Source organism: Crocodylus siamensis, chromosome 12 (assembly GCF_052110815.1).
Source record: "Crocodylus siamensis isolate JL-2025a chromosome 12, ASM5211081v1, whole genome shotgun sequence".
Lineage (NCBI taxonomy): Eukaryota > Metazoa > Chordata > Crocodylia > Crocodylidae > Crocodylus > Crocodylus siamensis.
The window spans coordinates 49,084,191-49,109,761 of NC_143406.1; the positions used below are offsets into that span (position 1 = coordinate 49,084,191).

Below are 25,571 nucleotides of genomic sequence, written 5' to 3' on the forward strand. Positions count from 1 at the left end.
GGCAGGGAAACTGAGGCACGGTGGGCTGCCAGAGCCAGACCCAGCAGTGCTGCCCCAATCCACGGAGCAAGGCTCCCCTCTGCCAGGAGCCGGCAGCCGCCCTGCGCAGCATCCGAGCCCCAGCAGCAGGAAGACAGCCAGGCGGGAGGCGGGGCGCGTTCCCCTGCAGTGCTGGCTCCTGCCCGGCTGTGCAGAGGCCCGGCCGTCCCCCGGGGACCGGGGGTTGGCAGCGAAGCCCGTGCCTGGAGCGGCTGCTGTAGGAGCATGCTAAGCAGAAACCGGCCATGCTCGGGGCCTCCGTCCCAGTACCAACAGGATCACGGGGTCCCGGGGACGGGCTGGAGATCTGCGCCCCACGGCCACCGGGACTGGCGCGGGGGGAAGCCGGGTCAGCGCAAACAGCACCGTGGGGTTTGGACAAGAGCTGTCGGCATCACCCCTGCGAGAAGGGCAGGGAGGAAGGGGGCACCTGCCCCGCCACCTCTGTGGGGCCAAGCCTCGTGCGGGCTCCTGCCTTGGAGCAGCCCCAGATCGCTGTGGGCACCTGAGCAATGAGGCACCCCCAGCCCTGCGTGACCCCCAGCAAGGCCCTGAACCCCCCCCAGCTGCTGTCCACAGCCCTGCAATGGCTCACCGCTCAGGCCGTCACTCGTGGTGTCTCCCCAAAGCCCCCGCGGGAGTCCGGGGCCCGATCCCGCCGCAGCGGCCGAGAACGGCATCAGCGCGTCAGCTTGCCCAGGCCCCGTGCCGAGAGGGGCTTTGCCTTCCCCGCGCTTCGCTCGCAGCCTGCCAGGGGTGATGTAGCCCCCGGCTCTGCCCCGGCACGGCCAGACCCACTTCTGCGCAGGGCGCGCGGTGGCGGGGGCTCGGGCGGTGAGCGGGCAGCAGTGGCAGGGGCAGGAGCATCGCCACTGTGTTGGCCACCGGCCTCTTCGCCGAGCCCGAGCGCTATGGCGCACAGCTGGGCGGTCACCATGGCAACCCCATCCGCTGCGTTGGGGACGATGCGGTGCTGGATCCCGGGGAGGGGGAGGCACTGGGGGCCACAGCGGTGCCAGGCTGCAGGGCCAGCCAGCAGTGCTGGGCGGCGGGGAGGGCACAAGCAGCACACGCCGGGCTGATAAGCCCTGCCGTCCCCTCCTCCAGGCCAGGGGCCGAGTCCCTGGGAGAAGCCCCTTCCTGCAGGAGAGCCCGGCACAAGCCTGCAAGGACTCGGGTCAGGACCTGCCACCTCTCCCTTAGGGCTGGGGACAGCTCTGCAAGGCGGCACCAGGGGAAATGCAGCCACTTCTGGGGTGGATCGCGGCCGGCTGGAACGCAGAGGCCTCCTGCCACAAGGGAGGCCACGTGCTGCCGGGACGCTGCTTCCCCGAGCGGGTTGGGAAGGCGAAAGCGCTTCTCAGGAAGGACTCGCCAGGAAACTCCTGCCCTCCCCGAGAGGAGATGCTTGGCTTGGCATCTGCCAGCGCGGGGGGGGCAGGCGGGCAGGGGGCCAACGAGCTGTCACTGACGCTGCCCCGTGGAAAAACACCATTTTTCAAGAAAAAGGGATTTTCCCACGCTCCAGTGCACGGGGGCTGGCCGTCGCTCCAGAGCTGCCTCTGCTTGGTCCTCGAGCAGCTGGAGAGGGCTCCCCGCTGAGTGACCCCCCGGTGGGGCTCTGGGGCTCGCTGCCTCTAGGCCAGACCCTGCCCAGAGGCTAAGTCTGGGCCCTGGGGGGACGATGCCTCGCAGGTGCATTGTCTACACCAAGGGGGAGCGGGGAACACCACCAAGGGCACTAGCAAGGGGGTGGCAGAGGGGGGCATCTCCTGCACTCCAGCCCCTTGGCTGCCTTCTCACGTGATGGAGCACGTCACCCAGAAATGAGCATCTGGCACAGCTGGACTGAACACAGCCTGCCTGGCTGGGCCTGCTGGCAGGATCGGGGCCCCTAGAGAGACACCTCACCCCTGCCACTGGGACCCGGGGGACCCTCCTCCAAGCGGCCTGATGTTCGCACATGCGCGTGCATGTGGTGCATCCCCTGACCGTATGGGAAATAACTCCACGAAGCCTGACAGCACGGGGAGCGGCCATGCGTCTTCCTGACAGCCCCAGCAACAAATGCGACGGGGCCCGGCACTCGCCAGCGAACCCCCCCGGAAGGGCTGAGTCAGAACGAGGGGGAGGAGGGGGGAAAACAAACGCCCCCCTCAATCCCTCCGCGGCGGCCACGGCCCCTCCCGGCTCAGCCGGGAGCTCTCCTTTTCCGCGCCGGGGGAACAGCAATTATGCAGCACAGAGCGCGGCACCAGCAAAGCTGACGGGCAGGCACCGGGCGCAGCAGCGCAGCTTCGTTCCCAAGTCCCGCACACAGGGTTGTGACCCCGCGGGCACGGCCGTCCCGCCAACCGCTCCGGGATGCCGTGAAGTCAGCTGGAGCCTGCACGGGGACGTGCTTTGAGGCTCCCGGCTGCACGGAGGCAAGAGCAGGGCCCACGGCATGGGCAGCCGGGCCCTGCCAGGGAGCAAGGGGCGGACCTCGGCTAGCTGCCCGCTCCAGCCGCCCGCTCCTGGCAGGGCTGGAGCCCAGGCAAACGCCGCGACCTGGTTGTCCCTGGGCCCTGCGGAGACGCCCTGCGGCATGCACGACCCTCCCGTCCTGCCTTCAGAGGAACGGGTCTCCCCGCGGGCTGCCCCAGGGCCTCCGCTGCGCCGCAGCCAGGTCCAATTCGATCCGCCGGCTCTCGTCGCAGTGACATTCAGCAAGAGCACACGGGGAAGGAGGCAGCTAACTCCCTCCTTGGAGGCACAGCCCTCTGCCCCCCGGGCACTGCTTGGCAGCCCCCCTGCAATCCCAGGCCTTCCAAGCAATGCCCTTTCTTCTCCCAGCTCAGCTTGGGCATGTCTGAGCCCCGCAGGCATGGGTCACCCTATAGCAAGAGGCGTCTCCTCCATCCCCTTGAAATGCAGCCACCTCTGGGGAGGGAAGGGAGCACCACTAAAGCACCACAGAGACAAAGTCCTGCATCCCACAGATGGAGCGGGAGGCAAAATGAGCCCAGCGCGGACCCCCGGACCAGGCACAGTGGGGCTGCCCGGGGTCTTCAACAGGCTCAGTGGGGAGCCTGAGCCAGGGCAGCTCCAGCGCCCGCACTCCCCAGCCCAGCGGCCCCCCGACGCCGCAGCTGCCCCATCCCAGCACCCGCCCTGCCACACGTCCCAGGAGCCTGGGCGAGGGCTCGCACCTCCAACTGCAGAAACGGGGCCGTGGCCTGGGGTGCCCAGCTTGCAAGCCAATGTTCCTGGCCCCCCACGCAGCCCCGCCTGCAGCCACGGCCGCGCTCACGTGGCACATGCGGGCCCGGGCTCCGAGTGCGCGCCGGGGAGGTGGGAGGGGAGCGGCTGCCCCGCAAACGCAGCCCACGCGGAGCCTGCTGTTTGCGTAGCAGACGAACCGAACGCTTCGGCAACAACTTAGCGGTGCAGCCGAGCACGCTGGCATCGTGGATGGGAGCCCGAGGCAGCTGCTGCGCCAGACGCTCCGGACCAGGGCGCTCGGGGCCTGTTGGACCAGATCGGCGGGTCCAGCCCCAGCCTGCCCATGCACTGGACGCGAGGCTTGCGCTGCTGCGGCCGCCCTTGGTGGCGCCCCTGCCATTGCACGTTATCGCCCACCCGGGTCTCCCTGCACCCGGGTTACCTGGAGCGGGGACCCGTGCCACCTGCAATCTCTCGGCAGGGCCCGGGGCAGCGCATTGCAGGCAGGACGCATGGCAAGTGTGCGGCCAGGCCACTTTGGCCCCTGCAGCGCAGCAAATGTCGTTAACCCCGGGGTCGAGGTGCACGGTGCCCTCAGCCTGCTCCAGACAGATGTGGTCTCTGGGCCCCTGGGACTGGCCGACGGCGCCCAGCCAGCTCCTGCATGTCGCTCCCCCGGCTGCTCCTGCGCTGTCCGGACCAGGCCGGCCTCTCTCGCCGCTCAGGCGGGGGGTGCACAGCCTGGCCCCAGCACTAGAACGGGCTCTGTGGGCTCCCCCGCCCCCACGGGCGACGCAAGCTGCCCAGGCAGCCCCAACGGATGGGGCCCAGCCGGTCCGTGCCCAGCCCGGGGCGGCTGCCAGCTCCCAACAAAGGTGCCTTTCATGCCTGCAGAGATACCCCCCCAGGCCGTTTCCGCTCCCGCCCCAGCTCCCAGGAGCAGGTCCCATGCGAGGGGCAGGGCCAGCCCAAGACGCTGCAAACTGCACGCCGACAAAGGGGCCCGGCTGGCACCGGCCGCCTGGACTCCTGGCACCGCACGGGCACAGGAACAGAGGCTCCAGTCTTCGGGCTCCACAGCCTGGTGCAACGGCCAGGGCTGCAGCAGTGCCAGACGGCTCCCCCAGCCCTGCGGCCTCCCTCGCCTTGGACCGAGGCAGCACCCAGCCCTGGCCTCAGCCACTGAGCACGGGCTGCAGCTGCCCAGCACCCCAGCAGCCCTGGATCTGCACCCCCCAGCACCCTGGCACCAGCCCTGCTGGCTTTGGCCCCCCTGCAGTGCCAGGGTTTCCGCACGCTGCACCCACGCCAGCCTCCACTGAGCCTCTCCGGGCTCCAGGTTTCCCTGCGGCTTCCCTCGCAACAAGACTTACGGCCAGACCGGACTGATTGCACCCGATCCCGTCCCGTGCAACAAGACTCTGCTGAGTTTTGCACGGGTGCAACCACAGCCAGCCCCCTGCTCCTGGCCAGCAGCCTCTTGCCAGCCGCGTGCCATGCCCAGCAGTGGGCATACTCGGAGACGTGGCTTTTCCACGGCAGAACAGTTCCCACGGGGCTGCCTCTGCACACACGCTTTTGCCATGAACTGTTCGAAGGAGCTGGGGATGCCCTTGCTGTGGCTGGAAAGCCTCCAAAGCCAAGAAGCTGTTCCCAATGGTGGGTTGGTGTCTCCTAGGATAACACCCGCCTGTGAGCTGTGGACTGCCCTGGGCAGTGGGAGGGGAGAGGGAACGTCCCCCTCGCACAGGACGCAGCCTACAGTGCAACGGGCCCCTCATCCGAAACCGAGTCCGGCACCTGGACATGACGCGATGCTCTGCCTGCTTCGTGCAGGAGCCCAGAGCCCCGCGGGCTGCGGCCTGGCTCCCCTGCCCTCGCCCACAGTGTGCCGGCAGGTTGTTAGCATGACAGGCACAAGGCAAACATGCCGCATCTTCCCCGGACCCCCGCCTCCCCGAGAGCACCTAAAAATAGGCCTGTTCAGCAATTAGCACTGGAACGAGGCATTGTCTCCCGACAAGCAGCACCCTGCCAGCGTGGCCGACGGCTCTCCAGGGAGCACGCACCTGCCAGCCCACGGGCCGGACCAGCGTGGGCCACCAGCCCCGCGGGCAGCGACGGTGCCGCCCCAGTGCGCTCCGGGGGCCCGATGAACCCAAGGCACAAGAGGAAAGAGAAGTGGGGGACTTAAGGCAGGTTCCCACAGGGGGGCAAGAGATGATTACACGCTGGATTTAATTTCCAAGCAGCAGCTACTAATTACGCCCCACCGAGAGCCCAAAGTAGTGTCGCTCAAACCCGATGCGGGCTGGCAGATCCGGGGCGCCACCGCCCCTCCCACTATTGTTCTGTGCGCCAAGATGCCACCTCCTTCCCCGCCGGCACGCAGCCAGGCCCACGTGGCAGCGCCGCGGGGCCACGGCCGGGCTGAGGCGGCTCCGGAGACAGCCGGCCCGGGGGCTAGAGAAGCCGCTGGCTGCAGATGGAGAATCCAGGTTGGGCACCCAGAAAACGTCTCCTAAAATGCCCTGGGCTGGGCTGGAAGGAGAGGTGCTCCCCTGGATGCTGGGCTTGGGCCCTGCCAGGGGAGCCACTAGTGCAAGGGCGCAGACCTGGAGCGTGCGGAGCCTGGCCTGAAGCCGCTGGGGCTGGAGATGGGCACAACCAGCCAGGGGATGCTCCGGTCCCCCCCAGCAGTGCGCGGAGGAGGCGGCCACATCCCCCCAGCCCGCTCCAAGCCGGACAGCATCTCTCTGTGCCCCTGGGACTCTTGCACAGGGTTCATTAGAGCTCTCTGCATCCTGGCTGCCTGGCCACGTGTCCACGGCTGCAACAGGCACCTGCCCCGGGTGGGGGCCAGAGCAAGAGGCAGCACCCGGGAGGGTTCAGGAGAAGAAGGGGGACTGATTTTAAAACCAGGGAGGCCGAACTCCCTTCTTCGCATCGTGGTTCAAATCTGCAAGCAGGAGCCGAGATCGCAACGGCTGATTCGCCCTTGCTCGGCCTCGGCTTACTTCATTACTTCCCTAAAGCAGCGTCGATTGTCACTGATAAAGCATAATTTGGTGCCTGCTTGTGTCAACCTGGAGGACGGACTCTCGCTCTGCGCCGCTACTGCAATAATTACAGAGCCAGCCCTGCCTGCATCCAGCTCCCTCATCTGCGCTATTACGCCGATCGGAAATGGTGAGCGACGCCTTTCCGACGCGCGAGGGGAGGATTAGCGGGGTGCAGCTCATCTGCCTGGGCCGGGGAACCACGATGCAGCCACAAGCGCGCACAACCGGCGGGTCTGGTCGCTCCAACAATGCCCGGAGCCGGGAGGACAGGAGAAAGCTCCCATTCGGTGTTGAGCGAAGAGCACGCGTCCTGCCAGGGGGCTTTGGACCGGCCGGCTCCGGCCACCGTGGTCTGGAAGGATCAGGTCTCGGCCTGCACCGGAGTGGGAGAGGACAACCAGCCTCCTGCTTTCTCAGCCCTGCGCCGAGCGAGAGGAATACAAACAGGCTCGTGCACCTGCCAGAGAGGCTGCGCCTGCCAAGATCTGCTTCGTGCCTCTGCAAGCTCCGACTCCGAGGGCCGAGCCACTGAAAGGGGCCTTTAAAGCGCCGGCAGCAGGCAGGAGCCGCCTGCGTCCCCTTCCGCTCCGCTTCCCGTGACCTTGAGGCAGAGCCGTGGTTGCTTTCCCTGTCATTTTACCTCTCTTCTCTCTGCGGGAGAGCCACTCTGTCCTCCCCATCCCCTCCCACTAACGCACGTGAGCTGGAAGCTGCTGACAGCCCCGGCCAGGAGGACGCCCACCAACAAATCCCACCAGCTCCGGGAGTCCTGCCCGCAGCCCAGCCTCACACCGGGAGCCGGAGCCCATGCACGGGTTGGGATTGTGGCCACCGGACAGGTCGCAGCACAGAGAGCGTGGTGCCACGGGGAAGCACACGACCCTCCCCATCCTGCTCTGCCCTGCCCGGGCTGGCGGCACACGCCGGCGGGCCTGACTGCCGCGCGTGCGCTGCACGAAGCCTGGACAGGGCAGAGAGTGGCTGGACCCCGAGGGACCTAGACTGCAGGTCCCTGGCACTGCGCCCACGTGTGTCACCAGCTCCTGTCCGCGCACGCCGCACCCACCAGCCGCGAGCAGTGCTGGCTCATCTGCAGAGCACGAGGAGGAGGAGGAGGAAGGCCCAGCACAGTGCTGGCATCCACGGGAGAAGGAGAGCAAGCCACACGTGGCCCTGGCATGGTGCACGGAGGAGACGCTATACAGGGAGCGGCGTCTGTCACTCCCACGGATGGGGGAAACGGGGCCAGGTCCCCAGCTGGTGTGGCTGGCACCGCTCCACCAAAGATCTGCCCAGCGCCTGCGCAGCAGAGCCGAGCGCCGGCAAGGGCTGCCGGCACGCCTGCTCCAGGGAGCCACAGCACTGACCGAGAGCCGGTGTCCGGCCCCGAATGGGGCTGGGCACCAGAAACCACCAAGGGGATGTAGGTGCTAGGTCCCAGAGACAAGACACTCGGACTCAGATTAGCAGCCCACAGGGACCAGAAGCCACTTGCAAACCTCAGGCTTGCCGGAGGGTCCCTGGCCCCGGGTCTCCAGCAAGAGGAGGGCATGGCACTGGAGACCCACCACCGCCTCCAGCCTGCTTCTGTCCCGCAGACAACAGGTGCTGGGCCGGGAGAGCTTGATCCAGCCTTTGTTTGGGCTCAGGGGCCTGGAAGGGCAGGGAGCAGAGCGGCTCCCAGCCAGCGCCGGCCTGCACTGCGCTTGCCCCAGGGGATCGGCCCGTTCCGGTTCCCACAGACGTCTGCAGCAGGGAGAGGAAAGAAACGCTGGCTTCATGCTCAGAGTAGGGCGCGCACCCCAGGCACCCACGCCGCAGCGCCAAGGGAAAGGGGCACATTTCCCTGCAGAGACCGAGAAGCCAGGCATGGGGCAGCCGGCCTCTGCTCAGAGCCCCGTGTAAGGGGCTGCTGGCCAGAGATGCACAGTGCTGGGGGGGAGGCCGTGGCGGGAAAGAGGGGGACGCAGGGGTCTGGTTCCTGGGTCACTTGGTGACACTTAGCATGGGAACAGACCCCAGGCATCCCGACCCCCAGCACCCCTCACTCAACCCCGTGCCCCTTCCACAGGTGGAGACAAAACCTCGGCCCTCCAGCTCCCATCCAGAGCGTGCCGCAGGGAAGGGAAGCCTTTCATACTGCAGGCACCACATCCTGCCCGGCATTTGTTCCTGCCCAGCCAGTCCCGCGCGCCTCACAGACCTGGGAAAAGGGGACTTTACATTGCGTGGGGACTGGCAGCTTGACTTGTACTTTGGAGAGCAAGAGCCAAGCAGCAGATCACCCCATGTGTTTCTATGGCAGGTTGGCCTGCAGCCTGGGGAGCCATAGCCTGGCACCAAGTCAACCCCTGGATCCCTGTGGCAGCTTGCCCTGTTTTGTAGAGCTACAGTTTAGGTACCAGGTGGACCCCCGTGTTGCTCTGGCCGCTTGACCAGTAGTCTGGAAAACGAGCCAGGCAGCAGGTCAACCCGATGTTTCTAGAGCAGGTTGACCTGTAGTCTGGGGAGCCATAGCTGGGCACCAAATCAACCCGATGGATTCCTATAGCAGCTTGACCTGAAAGCTGAAGCCAGGCACCAGGGCAACCCCAGGTGTTGCTGTGGCAGGATGGCCTGGTGCCCAGTGCTCAGGCACCAGTCAACCTCGGGCAGTCTTGGTGCAGGCTGACCTGTAATCTTGGAAACCACGGCCGGGCACCAGGGCAACCCCACATGCATTTCTATGGCCGGTTGATCTGGTTTCTGGGCAGGCAGGCACCAGGTCACCTCAATACATTCCTATACTGGGTTGACCTCATGTCCCAGGAGTGGCGGCTGGGCACCAGCCCAACCCTGCGTATTTTCTCCTGCTGGAAATTTATTTCTAAATCCCACCCATGCACCAGGTCAACCCCATGCATTCCTGCGGCTTCCCACGCATTGGCGGCATGGTCAGTCACACCAGCAAAAAGGAGCAGCAAGGCGGCAGGGGGGTGTCGGGAGGGCAGAGGCGCAGGGCACTGGGTCCCCCCCACGCAGGAGCAAAGACGCCCTGGAAGCAGCAGCACCCCCACGACTGCTGCTCTGCTCCTCTCCACCCCTGCATGGGAAGGCAGCAGCTCGCCGGAGACAGGGACCCCCGAGGCTCCCCTCCCACCAGCACCAGAGCGGGTGAAAACCCAGGAAACTCGGCTTAACCACCGCACCGCACAAATGCACCAGGGCCCCCAGCCCTGAGACTTGTCCAAAGGCCCCCAGGCCGGCAGAGCCACGTTAGAGAGATTGCCGCCTCTGCCGAGCTACCCCCTGCGGCATGCCCATTGCCAGCCGCAAACACCACGAGGCCACAGACAGACAGACAGACAGACAGCTGACTATCCTCAGCCCGCATGTGGGGGCAGCGGGAGGTGTGAGCCCAGGGGCCAGCCCATGCCTGGCAGGAGCAAAGACAGAGGGGTCTGGGGAGCTGCAGCCAGGCAACAGGTCAACCCCATGCATTCCTATGGGGGGTTGACCTGGCGCCTGGGGAGCAGCAGCCAAGCACTAGGTCAACCCCAGGTATGCATTCCTGCCCCTCCTCCAGCTAGCACCGTAGCAAGGGCAGCTGGAGCTACCCAGACACATGCCAAGGGTGAGGAAGTCAGGCTCCCCCTCCAGCCCTCGTGGCACCGCCAGCCTGGGCACCAAGTGTGCATGCACTGCAAGAGCCCTAGGCATCATGCTCTTGCTCCCCGCACTGAAACCCTCCCTTCCTGCCCCAAACTGGGATTTGTTAGGGAGCAGCTGCCACAGTCCACCCCAGAAGCAGCAGGGCGAGGCAATCAGGGGTGGGGGGTAGCCGGGCAGCCCTCCCCACCAGTGCAGGGCTGCCACTCTGCCCCACCTGCAGCATCCTGCACCCCACCACGCAGTGCCCGGCGCTCGGGGTCCAGGGCAGGGGCTGCTGGCGCCGCGCTCCCCCCCACCGCTGCGAGGGGAACAATAGCTGTGCAGTGGGAGGGGACATGGCCTCCCCGCCACCCCCGGCGGTGCAGTTATGGCCCTGACAGCCGGCACTTTCCCAGCCGGAGCCACGTGCCGCATCCATCAGCGCCTGAATCACGCCAGGGGCCGCGGCTGTAATTACAGCAGCTTCCGCTCTCCAGCACAGCCTGCTCCGGGAACCCCCCGCCCCCTCGCTGTCCCCAGCCTGGCCCCAGTGCTGGATCTGGCTACGCCTGGGGTCCCAGGCCGCGGCCTGGATCCCATCCTGGGGGAACGAGGGAAATCTGGACTTCAGATCCTCACTCCAGCATGATGTGACTCACCAGGAGCCACCGGCCCCCGGGGGCCATGGGAAGCCGCTGAAATGGGCCTTTTGCAGAGCAAAGAGAGCTCCTTTGTATTAAAGAGAGAGAACGTGCTTCCCTCCAGGGCCGGAGGAGAAGGAAATGCCTGCAACCAGCGGCAGCTGGATCTGAGACCTGCATCGCCCGGAGAGAGGCTGCGGGGTGGGGAGGGGGGACAGCGGGAAGGGGCCATGCCTTGCAGGTGGGCGCAGGGAACGTAGCCAGCCAAGGATGCTCCTTCTGGGCAGCCCCAGCGAGAAGGCAGCCGGGATCCCCGCCCTCCTGCATGCACGTGGGGCAGCCCCAGGTCACTGCAAGGTGCAGACTCCCCAGGGACCTTGCCCAGCTGGGCTCGCCGCGCCGCACCTGGGAGCTTTGCTGCCGACGCGCCCCTGGCCTCGGGGGAGCCAAACCAGCCTGGTGCAGCCTGCCCCGGTCACAGGGACACGGCAGGGCATGGAGCAGAGGGGCTGGCACTGCCCGGAAGCCTCCTGTCTTCCCCAGGACCCGACTGCCTGCGCCGGCCTGTGGCTCTCCAGCACTGCCTGAATGCCCACCCACCTGCTGCATCCTTCCTGGGGGACCAGGACAGGGCAGGGAGGACTGGAGACCAGTGGGATGGAGGGCCCACGAGCGGTTCTCCCGGCCCGGAGCCAAGCCAGAGCTGCTGGGAAGGCTGCAGTGTGGGGCACAGCGGTCCCCCGGTATCTCCGCTCCATGCAAAGCGCAGCTCCAGGAGCTCCAGGCTCCCCCCTCCCTCCCTCTGCTGCACCCAGCGACCCTTGAATAAAGCACAGGCCGATTTGCTTTGCAAGGTCTCTCCGTGACTCATCCTAATGCAATCAGCTAGGCAGCGCGTGCAGCCAGCCTCGGGAGAGATGCGCAGGCTGCGTCGGAGACCAGAGGGGCTGCAGGTGGAGGGCAGGGCGGGGAGCGCCGAGCTGCAGCCCTGCCTGGGCAGTGACCCCCGCCCCCAGGCCTGGGAAGCAGATCCCTTGCACACAGAGGGAGTCTCCACATGCCACTGGCAGTGCAGGGCTAATGACACACAGCCCAGCTGCTCGAACTCAGCAGGGGACAGCGGCCCCACACGCATGCAAAGGCCACGGGCATCGGTGCGAGGAGCCCGTGCCTGAACCTGAGGGCAGTCCCGGCCCGGGAGGTGCACAGAGGCCTCCTTGTTCGCGGGGGCCTGCGATGTGCAGCCACATGGCGCCGGCTTTGCCCCCCGGCTGGGAGTGCTCACAAGAGCCTCTTTCATGTGCACGGCTGAGCTCTGCATGGCAGGAGCACGGCCTCACCCCCACAGGCAGAGACACGGCCCCTCTGCCAGGGGCAGGGGCAGGGACAGGGGGTTACCCGGCAGCAGGGACCTCGTCTTCCCCCCCAGCCTCACTTCTCGACAGGTGCTTTGTACCCACGTGCCCAAGAGAAAGCGGGCAGCGGCTCAGACCCAGCACTGAAATGCAGCTGCCTCTGGGGTGCAGCTTGGCAGCGGCGTAACAGCGCACACAGCAGACGCATGCAACAGCTGGGACCTGGGAGCAGATCTGAGGGAAGCCCACCGGGACCGGGGGTGGATTTGGGATGGGATCTGGGTGATGACGCCCTGATCAGGACGGAGGAGCTGGGCAAAGCTGAGAGCCTGGCCCTTCCCTGTGTCCCAGGCTTGGGCTGCCCACGGGAGCCTAATCCAGGGTGCAGCGAGGGCCCAGCTGGGGTGGGGAAGACGCCGCTGATCCCAGAGCTACCCCGCCGCCCACCCCCCGGGTCCACACGTCACAGCCCCGCTCCTCCCATCCCACGGCCCTGCCGGTCAGCAGGCAGAGACAAGGCCTCGCCTGCAAGTACAGGGCAGAGGATGATTAAAAAACCAGAACCCAGGAACGTGGCAGGTTTCGCCTGCAGGTGCATTCCCCCGCAGGGCGCCAGGTCTCTCCTCATTTAGATCTACAACCCGGGGAAGCAGCCGAGACATGGCAGCCAGCGTCAGCACCAGCACAAGCGCACCCGAGAGCCCTGTCCACGTCCCAGGGCATCCCGCACGGACCCACAACCGTGGCACGGAGCAGAGCCTGGACACGCCAAGTGCAGGTGGGGAAAGCAAGCTCAGCCCCAGCGTGCCCAAGGGCAGGAGCAGGAAGGCAGCCCTGCAGATGCCAAAGAAACACAGTCACACAGGAGGGAGTCAGAAAAGCTGGGATAGGAAGAGCAGCAGGAGCCGGCCCAGGAGGCTGAGGAGGCGCCAGCACTTGGATGCACCGAGGAGCAGCTCGTGCCCCCAGGCTGACAGCAAGCAAGAGAGGCAGGAGCTGAGGCCAAGATTCCCAGAGCACCTTCCTCGTGGCTCCAGGTGCCTCGCAGCCCAGGGAAAGGAGGCACGGAGGTGCCCTAGGCTGCACCCCATGGCAGCGCGGCGGTACCCAGGCCCTGCCTGGATACGCCCGAGCTGGCGCTGGACATGCTGGAGTCCGGCACCCACCGAGCAGCAGCTCCGGCTGCAGCGAACAGCACCGGAGCGGAGCGGCTGCAGCCGCAGGGGGTGTCAGGGCTCCCAGGCGGGGAGGAAAGTGCCTGGATGCTGCTGCTTTGTCAGCAAAAACCTGCAGCTCTCAGCCTGGCCTGGCGCCTCCCCTCCAGCCTGGCCGTGCTCCAACGCGGGGAAAGCCCCGAACCCCACGTCCAGCGTGCACTCGCAGGTGGGCGACCGTCAGGCTCCCCCCGGCCACGCCAAGGACCCCAGGGCATCTCTCAGCACCACGAGAGAAGGCCCCAGCTCGCCCTCCCCTCCAAAATGCACCCCAGCAGGACAGCCGCACTGGCCCCAGTGCCCCCTGCTCAGGCTGCCGGAGGATGTGCTCGGTCCCTGCTATTCTGGGCCGAAGCCACGGCGGGGTTTGCGGAGGGGGGAGGCAGTGTTTGGAGCAGCTCGAAGGAGCGGAGCCGCTCGGCGCCTTTGAGGAACGGGCGCTGCGAGGAGGCAGCTGCAATGCAGGAGCAGCCCAGGCCTGTCAACCCGCTCCAGCGCTAATGTACCAAAAATCTATTTGGGAGCCGCTTGGGGGAGGGGGAGGGGAGGGGAGGCGGCACCGTGCCAGGCTCGAGCATCCTCATCTGGAACCCATCAGCCGCACGCTCCAAGCAGCCGCTACTGGAGCAGCAACGCAGCCCCCCCGCGCCGGGCCAGGCCTGGGGCCAGCAGCTCCTCTTAAAGGCACCGCTGCTCGGGTGGATGCAGCCGGCGCGTGGCAGGCTCTGCCCGTGAACCCCCGCCGGCCAGCGGGGCACTGGGGCCGGAGAGCACCCGCTTGCCGCGGCAGGGCCAGGAGCACCCACCCAGCTCCCAGCCCGTCCCCAGGGGAGAGGAGACTCGCCGCTAGCTGGGGGCAGCATGGGGTTTCCGGCGCACAGCTGAGCAACGGTGAGGTGGGCTCCTTGCTGCAGTGCGGGAGCACGTAAGCCCCCCTGCTCTGTGCACCCAGCCTCCCCGTTGCAGACAGGGCCTCGGCCCCATCTCTCAGGGCCCAGCAGCGGAGGCCAGGGTCTCCTGGGAGCGCGCAGCAGAGCCTGCACCCCAGCACTGAGGACCCCTGCCCAGCCCCACCTCTCCAAGTGCAAACGCAGAGCTGCTGGGACAGCTCTGCTGCCCCCGCTCCACCCCGTCGGTGGATTCGTACAGCACCAAGCACCACGGCACCCTCCCCACGCAGCCACGGTCAAACCAATCCACCCGATCCCCGGCCTCCCCACGGCAGGATCCGGGCAGGCCTGGAGGGGACAAAGAGCCTGGCCAGGGCTCTGCCCTGCCGCCCAGCTTGCGGCCCGCCAGCCAGAGGGGCGCAGAGCCGCCGGGCAGGCCCTGCCGGTGCTGTGGAGGCAAGGTCCCCGCCGGCTGGAGGAACAGTTGCTGGGAGCACATGGCGCAGCAGGGCAAACAGACCCAGCAGTGGCGGTGGTGCGTCCTTGCTGCGCCCAGCGTGGCAGCCACTCTATTTATAGCGCAACTTAAATGGGAGGAGAGGGCACCCAGAGGCCTTGAATGTGTGGGCAAGGAGCTGGGCACTGGGGCTGCTAGCACCTCTCCTGCAGCCAGAAGCTAGATGCCCCCGGCCCCATACCCGCTGGCGCACACGGGTCCGAGGCAGTCCAGCTCCTCCCGTGGGCCCAAGGAGAGTCTGACTGGAGTTGGCAGTACGGGGCTTAGGACACACAGCCCAGCCCAGCTCCACGCACCATGCCCAGAGCCAGGGCTGTTGCCCACGAGCAGGGTAGAGCCACAATGGGGTTTGGAGGCATCGCAGATTGGCACCCAAGGCCTACACTGCAAGAGCCTCACGCCAGCCTGTCCTCGAGGGCTGCTGTCACCAACAGCACTTGGCACCGTGCAAATGCCACTGCATGCAGGCGCCCGGATGGGCGTTGGAGGCAGAGCCTGACCCCGTAGCCCAGCTAGCACCAGCGCCCCTGGGACCGCTCGTCCACCCTGGGGTACACAAGTGCCCAGCCCTGCCCCATGGCCCCATCCCCTTGTGCCCCCCACAGCTGGATGCATCTGTCCCTGGGGCAGCACAGATCGGGTGCCTCGGCCCAGCTCCATCACGCTCGCTGGAGCTGTGGGAAAGGCACCTCCGGCCCCTTGGCACAGGCAATGCCAGGCCTTCAGCAGGCAACCGATCGATCCGCACAGACCAGCAACAGGCAGGGGGGCCAAGGACCAAGGTTTGGTGCAGGAAGAGCTTGTGGGCATATGTGCCACCCCCCCAGAAATCCCCCAGCACCCAGCTGGGAAGGGGCCTCTTAGCAACCCACCCTCCCTGCTGCAGCAGGAATGGGGCGCACTGCATCCCCCCATGCCTGCACCCTGGTGCTCTCTCCGGGGCGCTCCCCCATAGTCCGGACCTGCTGCAAACGGCCTTTATTAGACCCTGCTTTGCCACAGCTCAGTCTCCAGCCAGCATGAAGGCCACAGACCATCCAAAAGGCACAGCTCCCCCAGACACTGGCACCAAGCCGGGTCCCCGGGGCTGCGGGAGCAGGGCTCCAATCTCCGCTTCCCGCTCCCATCTCAGCACCTCCCTGCAAGCTCCTGCAGGAAAGCCCAAAACAAGCCCCTGCGACTGAGCATGCAGCTTGTGCCCCGGCCTGGCAGAGGCCAACGGAGGTCACGGAAATGAGAGAACCGACAGGCAAAGAGCGAGCGAGCTGCGCCCGGCAAAGGGCCGTCAGGGTCTCTGTCCTCCCCGGGGGCAATGAGAGAAGCAGCGCCGTGACTAAGCCCGTGAGTGTCAGAGCCAGGAATAGAAGCCAGGAGTCCTGGCACCTGCTCCGGCCCCCCCGGCTCTCACCACCGAATCAGCTCCCCGAGCCGAGGGCATCGGCACGCTGCCATCTCGTCCGTCCCAGCGCTGCCCGAGCCTGCAGGAGAGCTGCATGCGTGCAGGAGGCAGTGCCCCCTGCCCTCCCATGCCCGGGCACCGAGTCCTTGCTGCCGGGTACCTGCCCCGCCAGTCTCCGAGGGCACCAGGCAAGGGGCACGGAGCTGGGGGCGCACAGAGAGAAAGGTGCACGTCCATGGGGGAAGCAGCCTCAGGTTAACAGGTCCGTCCCCCGCAGGTGGGTGACCCCGCTGCCCTTGCACAGGCGCATGCAACCCCCCGACCTTGCTGCTCCGGTTGCAGCCCTAGACCAGCCCCATCCAGGGGAGAAGCAGAAGGGGTTTGCTCTGGTACCCGCTCCAGCCCCTGCATCCGCCAAGGCACAGATGCTTCGCCAGCCAGGACAGGGGCCGGGCGAGCTACCGCACGGGAGCGGAGCCAAGCACTCCGCTTCGGAAAAGCTGAGACGCGAGGCGAATCCCGTCCCTCCGCGTGAGTAACACCCCTCCCGGCGGGGCCTGGCGCGTGGAGCGCTCTCCCGGCTGCCAAGATCCATCGGGAAGGCGCCTCCGCAGGCAAGTCGTCAACCGGGGAGGGAAATGTTGACACATCATTAAGTGCAACCGCCAGCAGAGCTGGGGCCTGACACCCGGCGCTCGGACGGGCCCTGCCCTGGCACCCAGGCCGCTCCGGCGGAGAGGCGCTGGAGGCTGCAGGAAACCGTTCCCCCCGTCCGGAAACCACTGCTCCCCTCCAGCTGCCCGTGCCAAATACGTGATCCACAGCCCCTGCCCGCCCCGGGCCCCTCCGCAGCTGCTCCAGGCAGAGCGTCTCCAGGCAGAGCCGGCGAGGCCTCCAGGGACACCGGTGGGCTCTCGAGATGGGCCTGTGCCATGCTGCAGCGGATCTTAAGGCCATGGGGCTGTCTCTCCCCCACTGTGGCCAACACACCTGCCCTGGTGAGGGCCCCGAGAGCCCAGAGCTTTGCAGAGCAGACAAGAAAAGAGGCCACTGCCCCGGGGCAGGCCCGATCTGAGCCCCTAAGAGTCAAGCAGCTGCGAGGGGCCACGCTGCATCGCCCCGTTGCCCTGCCCGGGGCACCCGGCAGGCTGCTGCTGCAGGGAGCCACGCCGTAAAGTGTCGCTGACATTTCCTAACGGCACCGTACGAGCCGGGTCCTATTAGCCGCGGTGATCAGAGCAGATTATTAATGCGATCAAATGCGGGCAAGGAACCTGGAGTTCCCCCGCCGCCGCAGAGAGGGGGAGGGCACGCGGCGAGAGGAAGCCGCCCGTCTCGGGGCAAGGTGGCCGCTCCGTTGGCGCGTTGTCCCGGGTCCAAGTCACAACCCCGGCTCCCACGCTCCGGACCTCGCCGTCTCCTCCTGGCATGGCATTCCCCATTAACCCACCAAGCAGACCCAGACAGGGTCCACCTGCCCCACCGTGCAGCTACGGGCCTGGTTGCGGTGCAGGCGGCACACGATGCCCGCTTCACCCGAGCCCTGCAAGCCACCTAGGACAATCAAAACGGGGTGCAGGTGGGTTCGCTGACACACCGGGCCAGTCTCAGGAACTGGGGGCACAGGCGTGCGCTCTCCCCTAGGACACGTGCCAGGTCTGCCAGCCCGTGGCAACTCTGCAGAGTCAGCTCGTGAAACGGTCGCTTGGGGCAGAGACACCATGTTTGCAGCCCTGGGAAGCACAGCCCAGAGCCAGGGACTCTGGGGTCTCCGAGTGGGTCAGAGCCAGCAGGACGGGCCAGCCGGGCTTCCACCAGGCCACGGACATCCCTCAGCAATGCCACAACCGCCGGTGAGCAGGGTCGGCAGGGACCCCTCCGCCGTTACCCTCTTGCCAGCGGCGCCTGGTGCACCTCACGGACCACGCACCAGGCACGGAGGGCCCCACGGGCACCGGGCACGTGGGCTACCCAGTCACACAGCCCCCGGGGCCGGCGTGCACGTGCACTGGGAGGGCAGGGGTCCGTGCAAAGCCGCCAGCAGCCACTAGGTTGCACTGAAGGAGGAAAGGCCACGAAGACCCGGTGCCTGCACTCGGGCAGTTCCCAGGAGACCTAATCCCCAAGGGACCCGGGGACCCGGGTCCTGCCCACCCATCTTAGCCCGTGCACCGAACCGGGCCCACAGTTGCCATGGCAACTCAGAGGCATTCCCGCCGGGGTTTTGGACACTGGATGCACTAAGCCTGCAGGAGGGGCCACAACCGGATAAAGGCGCTGGGCTCCCCGATGTCCTCTGCACAGGCAGAGCGAGGCACTCTGCATGGCGGCAGTTAGCAGGGGAGAGGGGCACACTTCTGGGGCAGGGGCGCCGGGGGCACTGCAGGGCTACAGCGGGGAAAGCTCAAACAGGGAAGCCTCCTGCGGGGGCTCGGCCCTCCCGGCGCCGCTCCCTGCCCCCGAACCCAGCGGGGCTCGGCACTGCACAGGTCCGGCACCAGCTCCTCATGCCTTTGCCTCTGTCCCGAGTGAGGGGCGAGGTGGATGCAGCAAACCAGGCTGGGTGCAAAGCGGGTCCTAGCAAGGACACGGGGACACTCCGGCCCCCCGCTCCACCTCAGGACCACGGAGCGACGGGCCTGGTGCGATGGACACTACCGACCCCGGGGCAGTGCCCGTGGAGCACGGCCCGTGCACCCTGCAGCCGGGAGCAGGGGGACGCAGGTCCCCCCCCGCCCCGGGCACCAGCTTGGAGCGCGGCGCCGAGGGGAGCACGGGGCTGTAACCCAATGCAGAGGGAAGGCGGGTGGGGAGGAGGCGGAGCCTGGCTCAGCTGCACAGCTGTGCGTCGCCATGGCAACGCCAGCTGTGCGTGTGCGAGGCCTGCAGAGATCTGGTGCGATGCATGCCGGGGGCACCCGCCGGGCGCAGGCTGCAGGGGTGCCCCGCGGCCCCGTCAGTCCCCACGAGGGCCGTCGCTGAGCCCTTGGACGCCGGCGTCCGCCCTGACTCGGGCCGTCGGCAGATGGGCCCCGACAGATGTCCCACAGGAGGCGAGATCAGCCCAGGTGCCAGGGCCTCCAGGCTGCCGGGGCTCAGGGGTCACGGGAAAGCGAGGCACCCCCAGCCCTATACCGGGTGCCCCCTCTCCGCCTGGGGGCTTCCAGCGCAGGGGTGACACCGAGGGGCTTGTCCGAGCAGCCCGGCAGAGCACCGGAGACGTAGCCGGACACAGCATGGACCCCCCCACCGTCACCAAACTGGTGCAAGCCACTGTCAGATTGCACCCGGGCCCCGGGGCTGCCCCCCCTCGCCCGGCTGACGGCTGGACAATCGGAGCTCGCAGGCTACCGCCCCAGAGGGGATGCAGCTGGCGCTGGCAGGCCCGCAGCCCCTCCAGCTCCACGGCCCCGGCCCCGCCCCCCCCGCAGCGCCGCCTTTCATCTCCCCGCCAGGGGAGCGCGCCCCCCTCCCTGCTCCGGGGGGCTCCCGGGCGGGCGAGCATCCTCGCAGCAGCTACGCACCAGCTTTCCCCAAAATCTGGGTCTCCAAGGGAAGGGGAGGGTTGGAGGCGATTTGCATATTTATAAGCTGGCATGAATTATTCAGCTCGGCGGATGACATGCCTTTAAACTGAGCACTTGAACCACCCAGTCTCCATCTGAAGAGACATCAGGGGAAGCACGCCCGAGCAGATGGGTCCCCCTGCGCCCGGCTGGCTCCCGGGCTGCGCCCCCCGCTCTCCCAGGGGTAACCTCCAACACAGACGCGCCAGCGAGTAAAGACGCAGGCGGCCGGCCAGGCCTGGAAGCAGCAGGAAGGAAAGGGAGTTCCTGCTTATTGCAAGGTCCGTGGGACAAAGGTGACTTGGCCCAGCCGCTGCCCGCTCCCGTGGCCCCGATCCGGGCCTGATCCTATGCTCTCCGCTGTGCCACGGCTTCCTCTCAGCAGGGCCTGGTCCTACGCCAAGGCACGGCCTGCCCTTGAAGCAGCCATAACCACCGCCACGCCGACGATGCCCATCGCACTGGCCCTGGCTGGGCAGCTCCGGGCAGACAGATCATGCTTAAGCTGCTTGGGAAAGCTTTGAAGAGATTGCTGGTGGCTTTAAAACCATTAAAGGGGCTGTGTAGGCCAGCACGGCCCGGCGGCAGGCTCGTGCAAAGGGGGCTCATCCTCCGGGCACCCACTGCCAGGGCTGGCAGGCAGCAAAGCCCCCCGGGCGCTGGAGATGGGGTCCAGCTGGGTGCTAGGAGGAGAGCAGGGTACAGACCAGTCCCATGAGCAGTGGGTGCCTTTGCATCCTGTGTTTGCACAGCACTGAGCACCCCCTAGGCCCGGGGTCCTTCGCTGGGCGCGGAAGCCACGTCCTGGCTCTGCTGCCATCAGTCACCATCCTGCTGAGTAAGAGGGCAAGGCCCCTGCTGCCCTCCATGCGGGGCAGGGTGGCCTCACCCCCTGCCCCAGGCCTGGGCTGTCCCGGAGCCGAGGCAGGAGGTCCTTTCCCAGCACGGGTCACCCGGCAGGGCTCGGTGACGCTTGGGGAAACATGCTAACTCAAGGGATGCACAACAGAGCTCCGGGAAAGCCCAGCCCAGGCGCAGCGCAGGGCTCGGCCCCCGCCTCTCGTGCAGAGACAGCGAAATCTCTGCCGCGGAAACTGCCGGCGCATCACTTTCCTCCACTCCCGCCCCGGCCAGCGCTCGCTGCCTGTCACAGGCTCAGAGTCCATCCGCAACCGGCACGTGGGCTTCCCTGAAAAGCACCTTGAGCCACGGCCTCCGGCCCGTCACGCCGGGGAGATCCGCGGGGCCGGAGACCGGGGGATCCCAGTCCAAGGAGGCAGCTCTTGCAGCCGCATCTGCGGGAGGCAGCTCGGCGCATCCCAGCGCATGGCGCGAATGCTCACCTGGGGTGGGGACAACGTGGAGAACCTGCTCCCCCGACGCGAGACGGAGATGCGCCCTCCCACCCTGGCTGGATCTGAGCTTGTTTGACATGAGCCGTCGCAGCTGCTGCCAGCGTTTGCAAGCGCACCTCTCCTGATTGACAGCCATCTCCCTGCACGCAGGGCCGCAAAGTCTCCCCCTCTTCCCCGGCTCCAGCAGCAGAGCACGGCAGCGTGGCACGCGGGCGGGCAGACGGGGACAAGCCTCTGCCTCGCGCTCGGCGCGTCCAACTCCTGTTGCTCTTGTCACGGGGCTGCACCCCCGGCACGCTCACACCCGGGCAGAGCCGTTCCACGCAGAGCTGCACCGTGGCAAGTACAGGCACCTAAGGAAGGATGCTGTCCTTGCCTCACCAGAGACGACCTGGACAACCGCGCCTGAATCCCCAACCTGCGCTTCTCCGCTAGCTTCCTTCCCAGGGCTCTCCGCGCCAGGCAGCTTCAACCGGCCTCGTGACCTGCACCAGGGTTGGGGGGCACGCAGGGCCCGGGCTGAGTAACGCGCCGTCCACGGGTTTCAGACAACCCGGCTGGCCCACAGCTTTGCGAGAGCCAGTCTGAGCCCACAGCATCAGCTTAACCCACCAGACCAACGTGCACAGGCCCTGGCTGGGCCAGGCAGCCCCTTGCTGCAGCACCCACCGGACTCAGGGGTCTAACAACAGCCGGGGTGAAACCTCACCCCGGATCCAGGGCCTGCAGAAAGACACTTGCCCTCTGGTCTCACTTCTTTTCCAGAAGAACAGCGAAGCAGGCACTCTCTCCTAGCCACACGCGCCAACCAGCTGCATTAAGAAACCCCAAGCCCAGAGAGAGTTGCTGCATATTTTATACACGCGGTGCAGCCGGGAGTGCGGCGAGGACCATGCACAGCCATTGTTAGGCTCCGGGGAAGGGCAGGGGAGAAGCAAAGAGCTTGGAGCGTTTCCCCCGCACGCTGCTCTGTGGAAGGGGGCATCGACAGGGGCTCTCGACACCCGGATGGCGCGCCGAGGCACAGAGCTCTCATCTGATGCAACATTCGCCAGGGCCCTGGCTCCAGAAAGCCATTTATTCCGTGGCTAAATCCAACGAGAAGCCGCTCCCCCTGCGGGCCACCCTCTCCGCGCGGGTTCAGACCGTGTCAGGCGTTCATCAACCTTATGGCCGTGCAAAATCCAATCGCCCGGTCCAGGCAGCCGAGCAAAGCACCTGCTCCGCGCCCTGCCTGGCACCGCCACCTGACTTGGCACCTGCAATGGCAGCAGTGCCCGAGACGCCGCGATTTTGGCGGATGCAGAGCCCAGCCCCTGTTTAGACAGGGTTCAAAGCGTTTGCCAGGCGGCGCTCGTTACAGCCGAGACATCAAAGTCACTGCCTCCGACAACAGGCTGTGTTCCTGCAGAGCCCTTCCTGCCAAAGCATCCCCCAAGAAGCTGCACAAAAGCCAACAGATAACAGCCCAGAAATGCAACCACCTCTGGGGCGCAGGCCGACCGTCCACCAGCACGCGGGGCTGCCCGCTCTCTCGTTTGGGGTCTCTGAAAGAGCCGGATCCCGCAGACCGGCCTGGGTGAAGCTGGAGTCAACACCCCACCTGCTGCTCACACCCTTCCCAGGGGCTCCCGCAACGGGCTCGTGGGAAACGCTCAGGGGCTTGCATCGCAGCCTGGGTGGGGAGGGATGGCGACCCCAGGTCCCCGGAAAATCAAGCGCCAAGCGCCAGCCCCTGGCCCGCACACGGGGCCCCTGCAGCCAGCAGCTCTGGACCTGCCTGCCCTTCCGCTCTGGGGGAGGGGGCCCTCCAGAAGGCACACAAGGGACAGGAGTTTGCAGGGACTCAGCCTGATGCCCTCCACAGCACTAAGCCATGCCAGGACACGGGCACGGAGCACGGACAAACCCGAGCCAGCCGGCGCCCCCCTCGGAGCCGCTCCGGGCAGGGGGCTCCGGCTCGCCTCTCAAGCTCTGGCACGCTGGCGCGGGGCCGAGGCCGCGTCGGGCTCCAGGATTTACGGCATGAACGAGCCCCGGCGCCGGCCTGCTGCCAGGCTGCGTGCGGCGGGGTGGGCGTGCGAGCCCGCGCGGGGAGGGGTCCCTGTCCCCGGCCGCGGCGCCCAGAGCCCGGCGGGTCGGGCCCACCGCAGCCGCCGGGCGGGGCAGCCCCGCCGGCCGGATGGCGCGGCCTGGCCGGGCGCACACGCACGCCCCCGGGCCGGCTGGAGCGCACGCAGCTCCACGCCCTCCCTACACCCCCCACACACACGCACGCACACGTCCCCCGGGCGGGCTGGAGCCCCGCACACGCACGTCTCTGGGCGCGGATGCGCACGGCCCGGCGGAGGGCGCACCCCACACCTATGCGCACACGCACACCGCCGTGCAAGGGCACGCGCGGCCCCGGCCCGCTCCCGCCGCGGCTCTCACTGGCTTTGCCCGGCTTGGGCCTCTGCAGCAGCTTCTGCACGGCGCCCACGTCCTCCGCCTTCACCGCCTGCATCAGCTCCTGGTCCTTGCCCATGGCGGGCGGCGGCGGCGGCGCGGCGGCGGCCCTCACAGCATCCCCGGGCGGGCGCGGCGGCTGCCCCGGGCGCGGCCCGCCGGCTCGGGCGCACGGAGGGGGCCGGGGCGGCGGGCGCCGCGGGCAGCGGGCGCTGGGGCTGAGCTCCGCCGCGCCGCCTGCTCCATGGCCCGGCCGGCCGCCGCTCCGCCCCCGCCACGCTCACTGGCTCTCCCGCGCGGCCGGGGGCGGGCCCTGCGCCGCCCGCCTGAGGGGCGCGCCCGCCGACGCCGGCCTGAGGGGCCCTCAGGCGGGCAGGCCGCAGGCCCCCACCCTCTGCGGGCCTCTCGAGCCCCGTGCCCCAAAGTCGGGCCCGGAGCGCGCCGCCCAGCCCTGCCCCTCACGGCCCGGGCCCGGGCCCGGGCGGGCGGCGCCGGCGCGGCCCCCGAGCTCCAGCCAAGCCTCGGGGCGGCCGCGGAGGGAGGGCCGCCGGGGGCACGCTCCGAGCCGCGCCGCTGGCTTGCGGCGTGGCCTCGGGCGGGGCGCCGTGCCCACTGCCCCGCAGTGTGCCCGCGTGCAGCCTGCGCCCGTCTTCTCCGCCTGACCCGCGATCCCGTGGGGCGCGCCGCGGCCCGCGCGGGACAGCTGGCTGCGCGAGTGAAACCCCCCCGGCCGGGCGCAGCGTGCCCCCGGGGCGGGTGGCGGTCCAGCGTTGCCACACAGCGGAGCCGAAGCGGCACCGAGCGAGCGAAGGTGAAAGAGCCCGCAAACAACGGGGGCCTGGCTTCCCTCCGCCCGCGAACCGCAGAGCAAGGAGCCCGGACATCGCCTTGACCGCTGAGACTGCTCGGGGGAAGCGCTCTTTCCCCATGCGCGGGCCCTTTCAACGGAATATCCCGGAGGGAAATTCATTATAAATATTTACTGCATCTCCAGACTAGGTGAGGATGTTGCCCCCACGGGCAGGAAGGCAAGCAGGAGAGGATGGGCAGTGGGGGCATCCCTCCCCGCCCCCCATGTGCCGATGCTCTCGCAGCCTCCCCTACCCAAGCCGTGTGGCTCTGAGCCCAGCGCTGGGGAAGCAGCATGGCTGGTTCTGCAGGAGGAAAGAGGAGTCGTGCTGAATCGGAGGATGCAGGACTGGATCGGTCCCCTCTGTCTCTGCCTAGCCCACGCCCCATGGGACACGCATGACCATGCCCAGCCCCTGCTCTTGTACTGGGCAGGCGCGTGCATCCTGCCGGAAACCAGTCTCCCAGTGGCTTTAACGGGCAAGGCGTTCACGGTTTGCCTTGGAGACCTCGAAGCAGACACAAAGTTGGCTTGAGCCATGAGACAGGTCGGAGGGCTTTGCCCGACTCCAGGGCCGGCAGAGGTACATCAGCCCCTGCTTTGCGTCCCTGGCAGGCAGCATCTCCCTCTGCCCAGGGCCCCGGAAAAGCTGTGGTGCTAGGCTCATGCTTGGGGCAGGATGTGACCCTGCTGGCATGGTGCAGTGCTCATGTCGCAGTGCCTGCTGCCCCTTTCCACCCTCAGGAAGGCGTCTTCGCGCCGTCAGCCCGTCCCTGCCGCTCCCCGGACTGCAGCCCCCGGCGTGCTCTCAGCGGAGCGGCCTGCTGCGTTGGCTGGCGGGCTCTGCTCCTCTCCTGTGCCACGCTCGTGCAAAGCGGCTGGGAGCGCTCCCCGCCCCGCTCTCCCCAGGCACCCCGTGCAGCAGCTGTGCGTTGCTGCAGCCCCAAAGCCAAGCAGGGCTGCTCGCTTCAGATCCCCCACCGCGCGCGTGCCGTCGCCTGAGGTGGCAGCCGAGTTCCCTGCGCAGCGGGGCGGGAGCAGGAAGCCACCACCAGGCAGCGGGGCTGCTGCGGGGACTCTCCCCTTCCCGCCGGGACTGGACAGGCAGCTGCCGCCCGCACTCCCGGTGCCGCAACAGCACAGAGGAGTGCTACTGCCGGGCAGAGCACGTGCCTCCCCATCCACGCAGCGCAGCAGCTGGGCCGGAGCAACCTCTCCGGAGGGCACTTTGCCCAGCCCCGCACTCAGGCTCGAGGTCTCAGCCCTCCCCGGCCTCCCTGGGAAGAGGCTCTGGGAATATCACACCATGGCCTGCCTGAGCAAGGCAGGAGAGGGGGTCACTGCCAGGCTTGAGCTCCCCAAGTGACAAGACTGGAGCCTTGACCAGCGTCCACAGCAGCC

General features: G+C 67.7%; 1 protein-coding gene across 8 annotated transcripts in view; it reads right to left on the reverse strand.

Moving 5' to 3' along the window:
- CASKIN1 (CASK interacting protein 1) overlaps positions 1–23,548 on the reverse strand; it is a 51,618-nt gene extending 28,070 nt beyond the window's left edge. For 4 of the 8 annotated variants that reach the window (XM_090024335.1, XM_090024334.1, XM_090024332.1 and 1 more), the window contains exon 1: positions 23,306–23,547. In XM_090024335.1, coding sequence (XP_089880461.1) covers positions 23,306–23,399 — 94 coding nt within the window. In that variant the 5' untranslated portion in view covers positions 23,400–23,547. Of the gene's footprint in view, positions 1–23,305 lie in introns of all 8 variants that reach the window. The other 4 variants (XR_016438745.1, XR_016438744.1, XR_016438743.1 and 1 more) reach the window with 2 other exon arrangements.
- Positions 23,549–25,571: the final 2,023 nt, after the last annotated feature.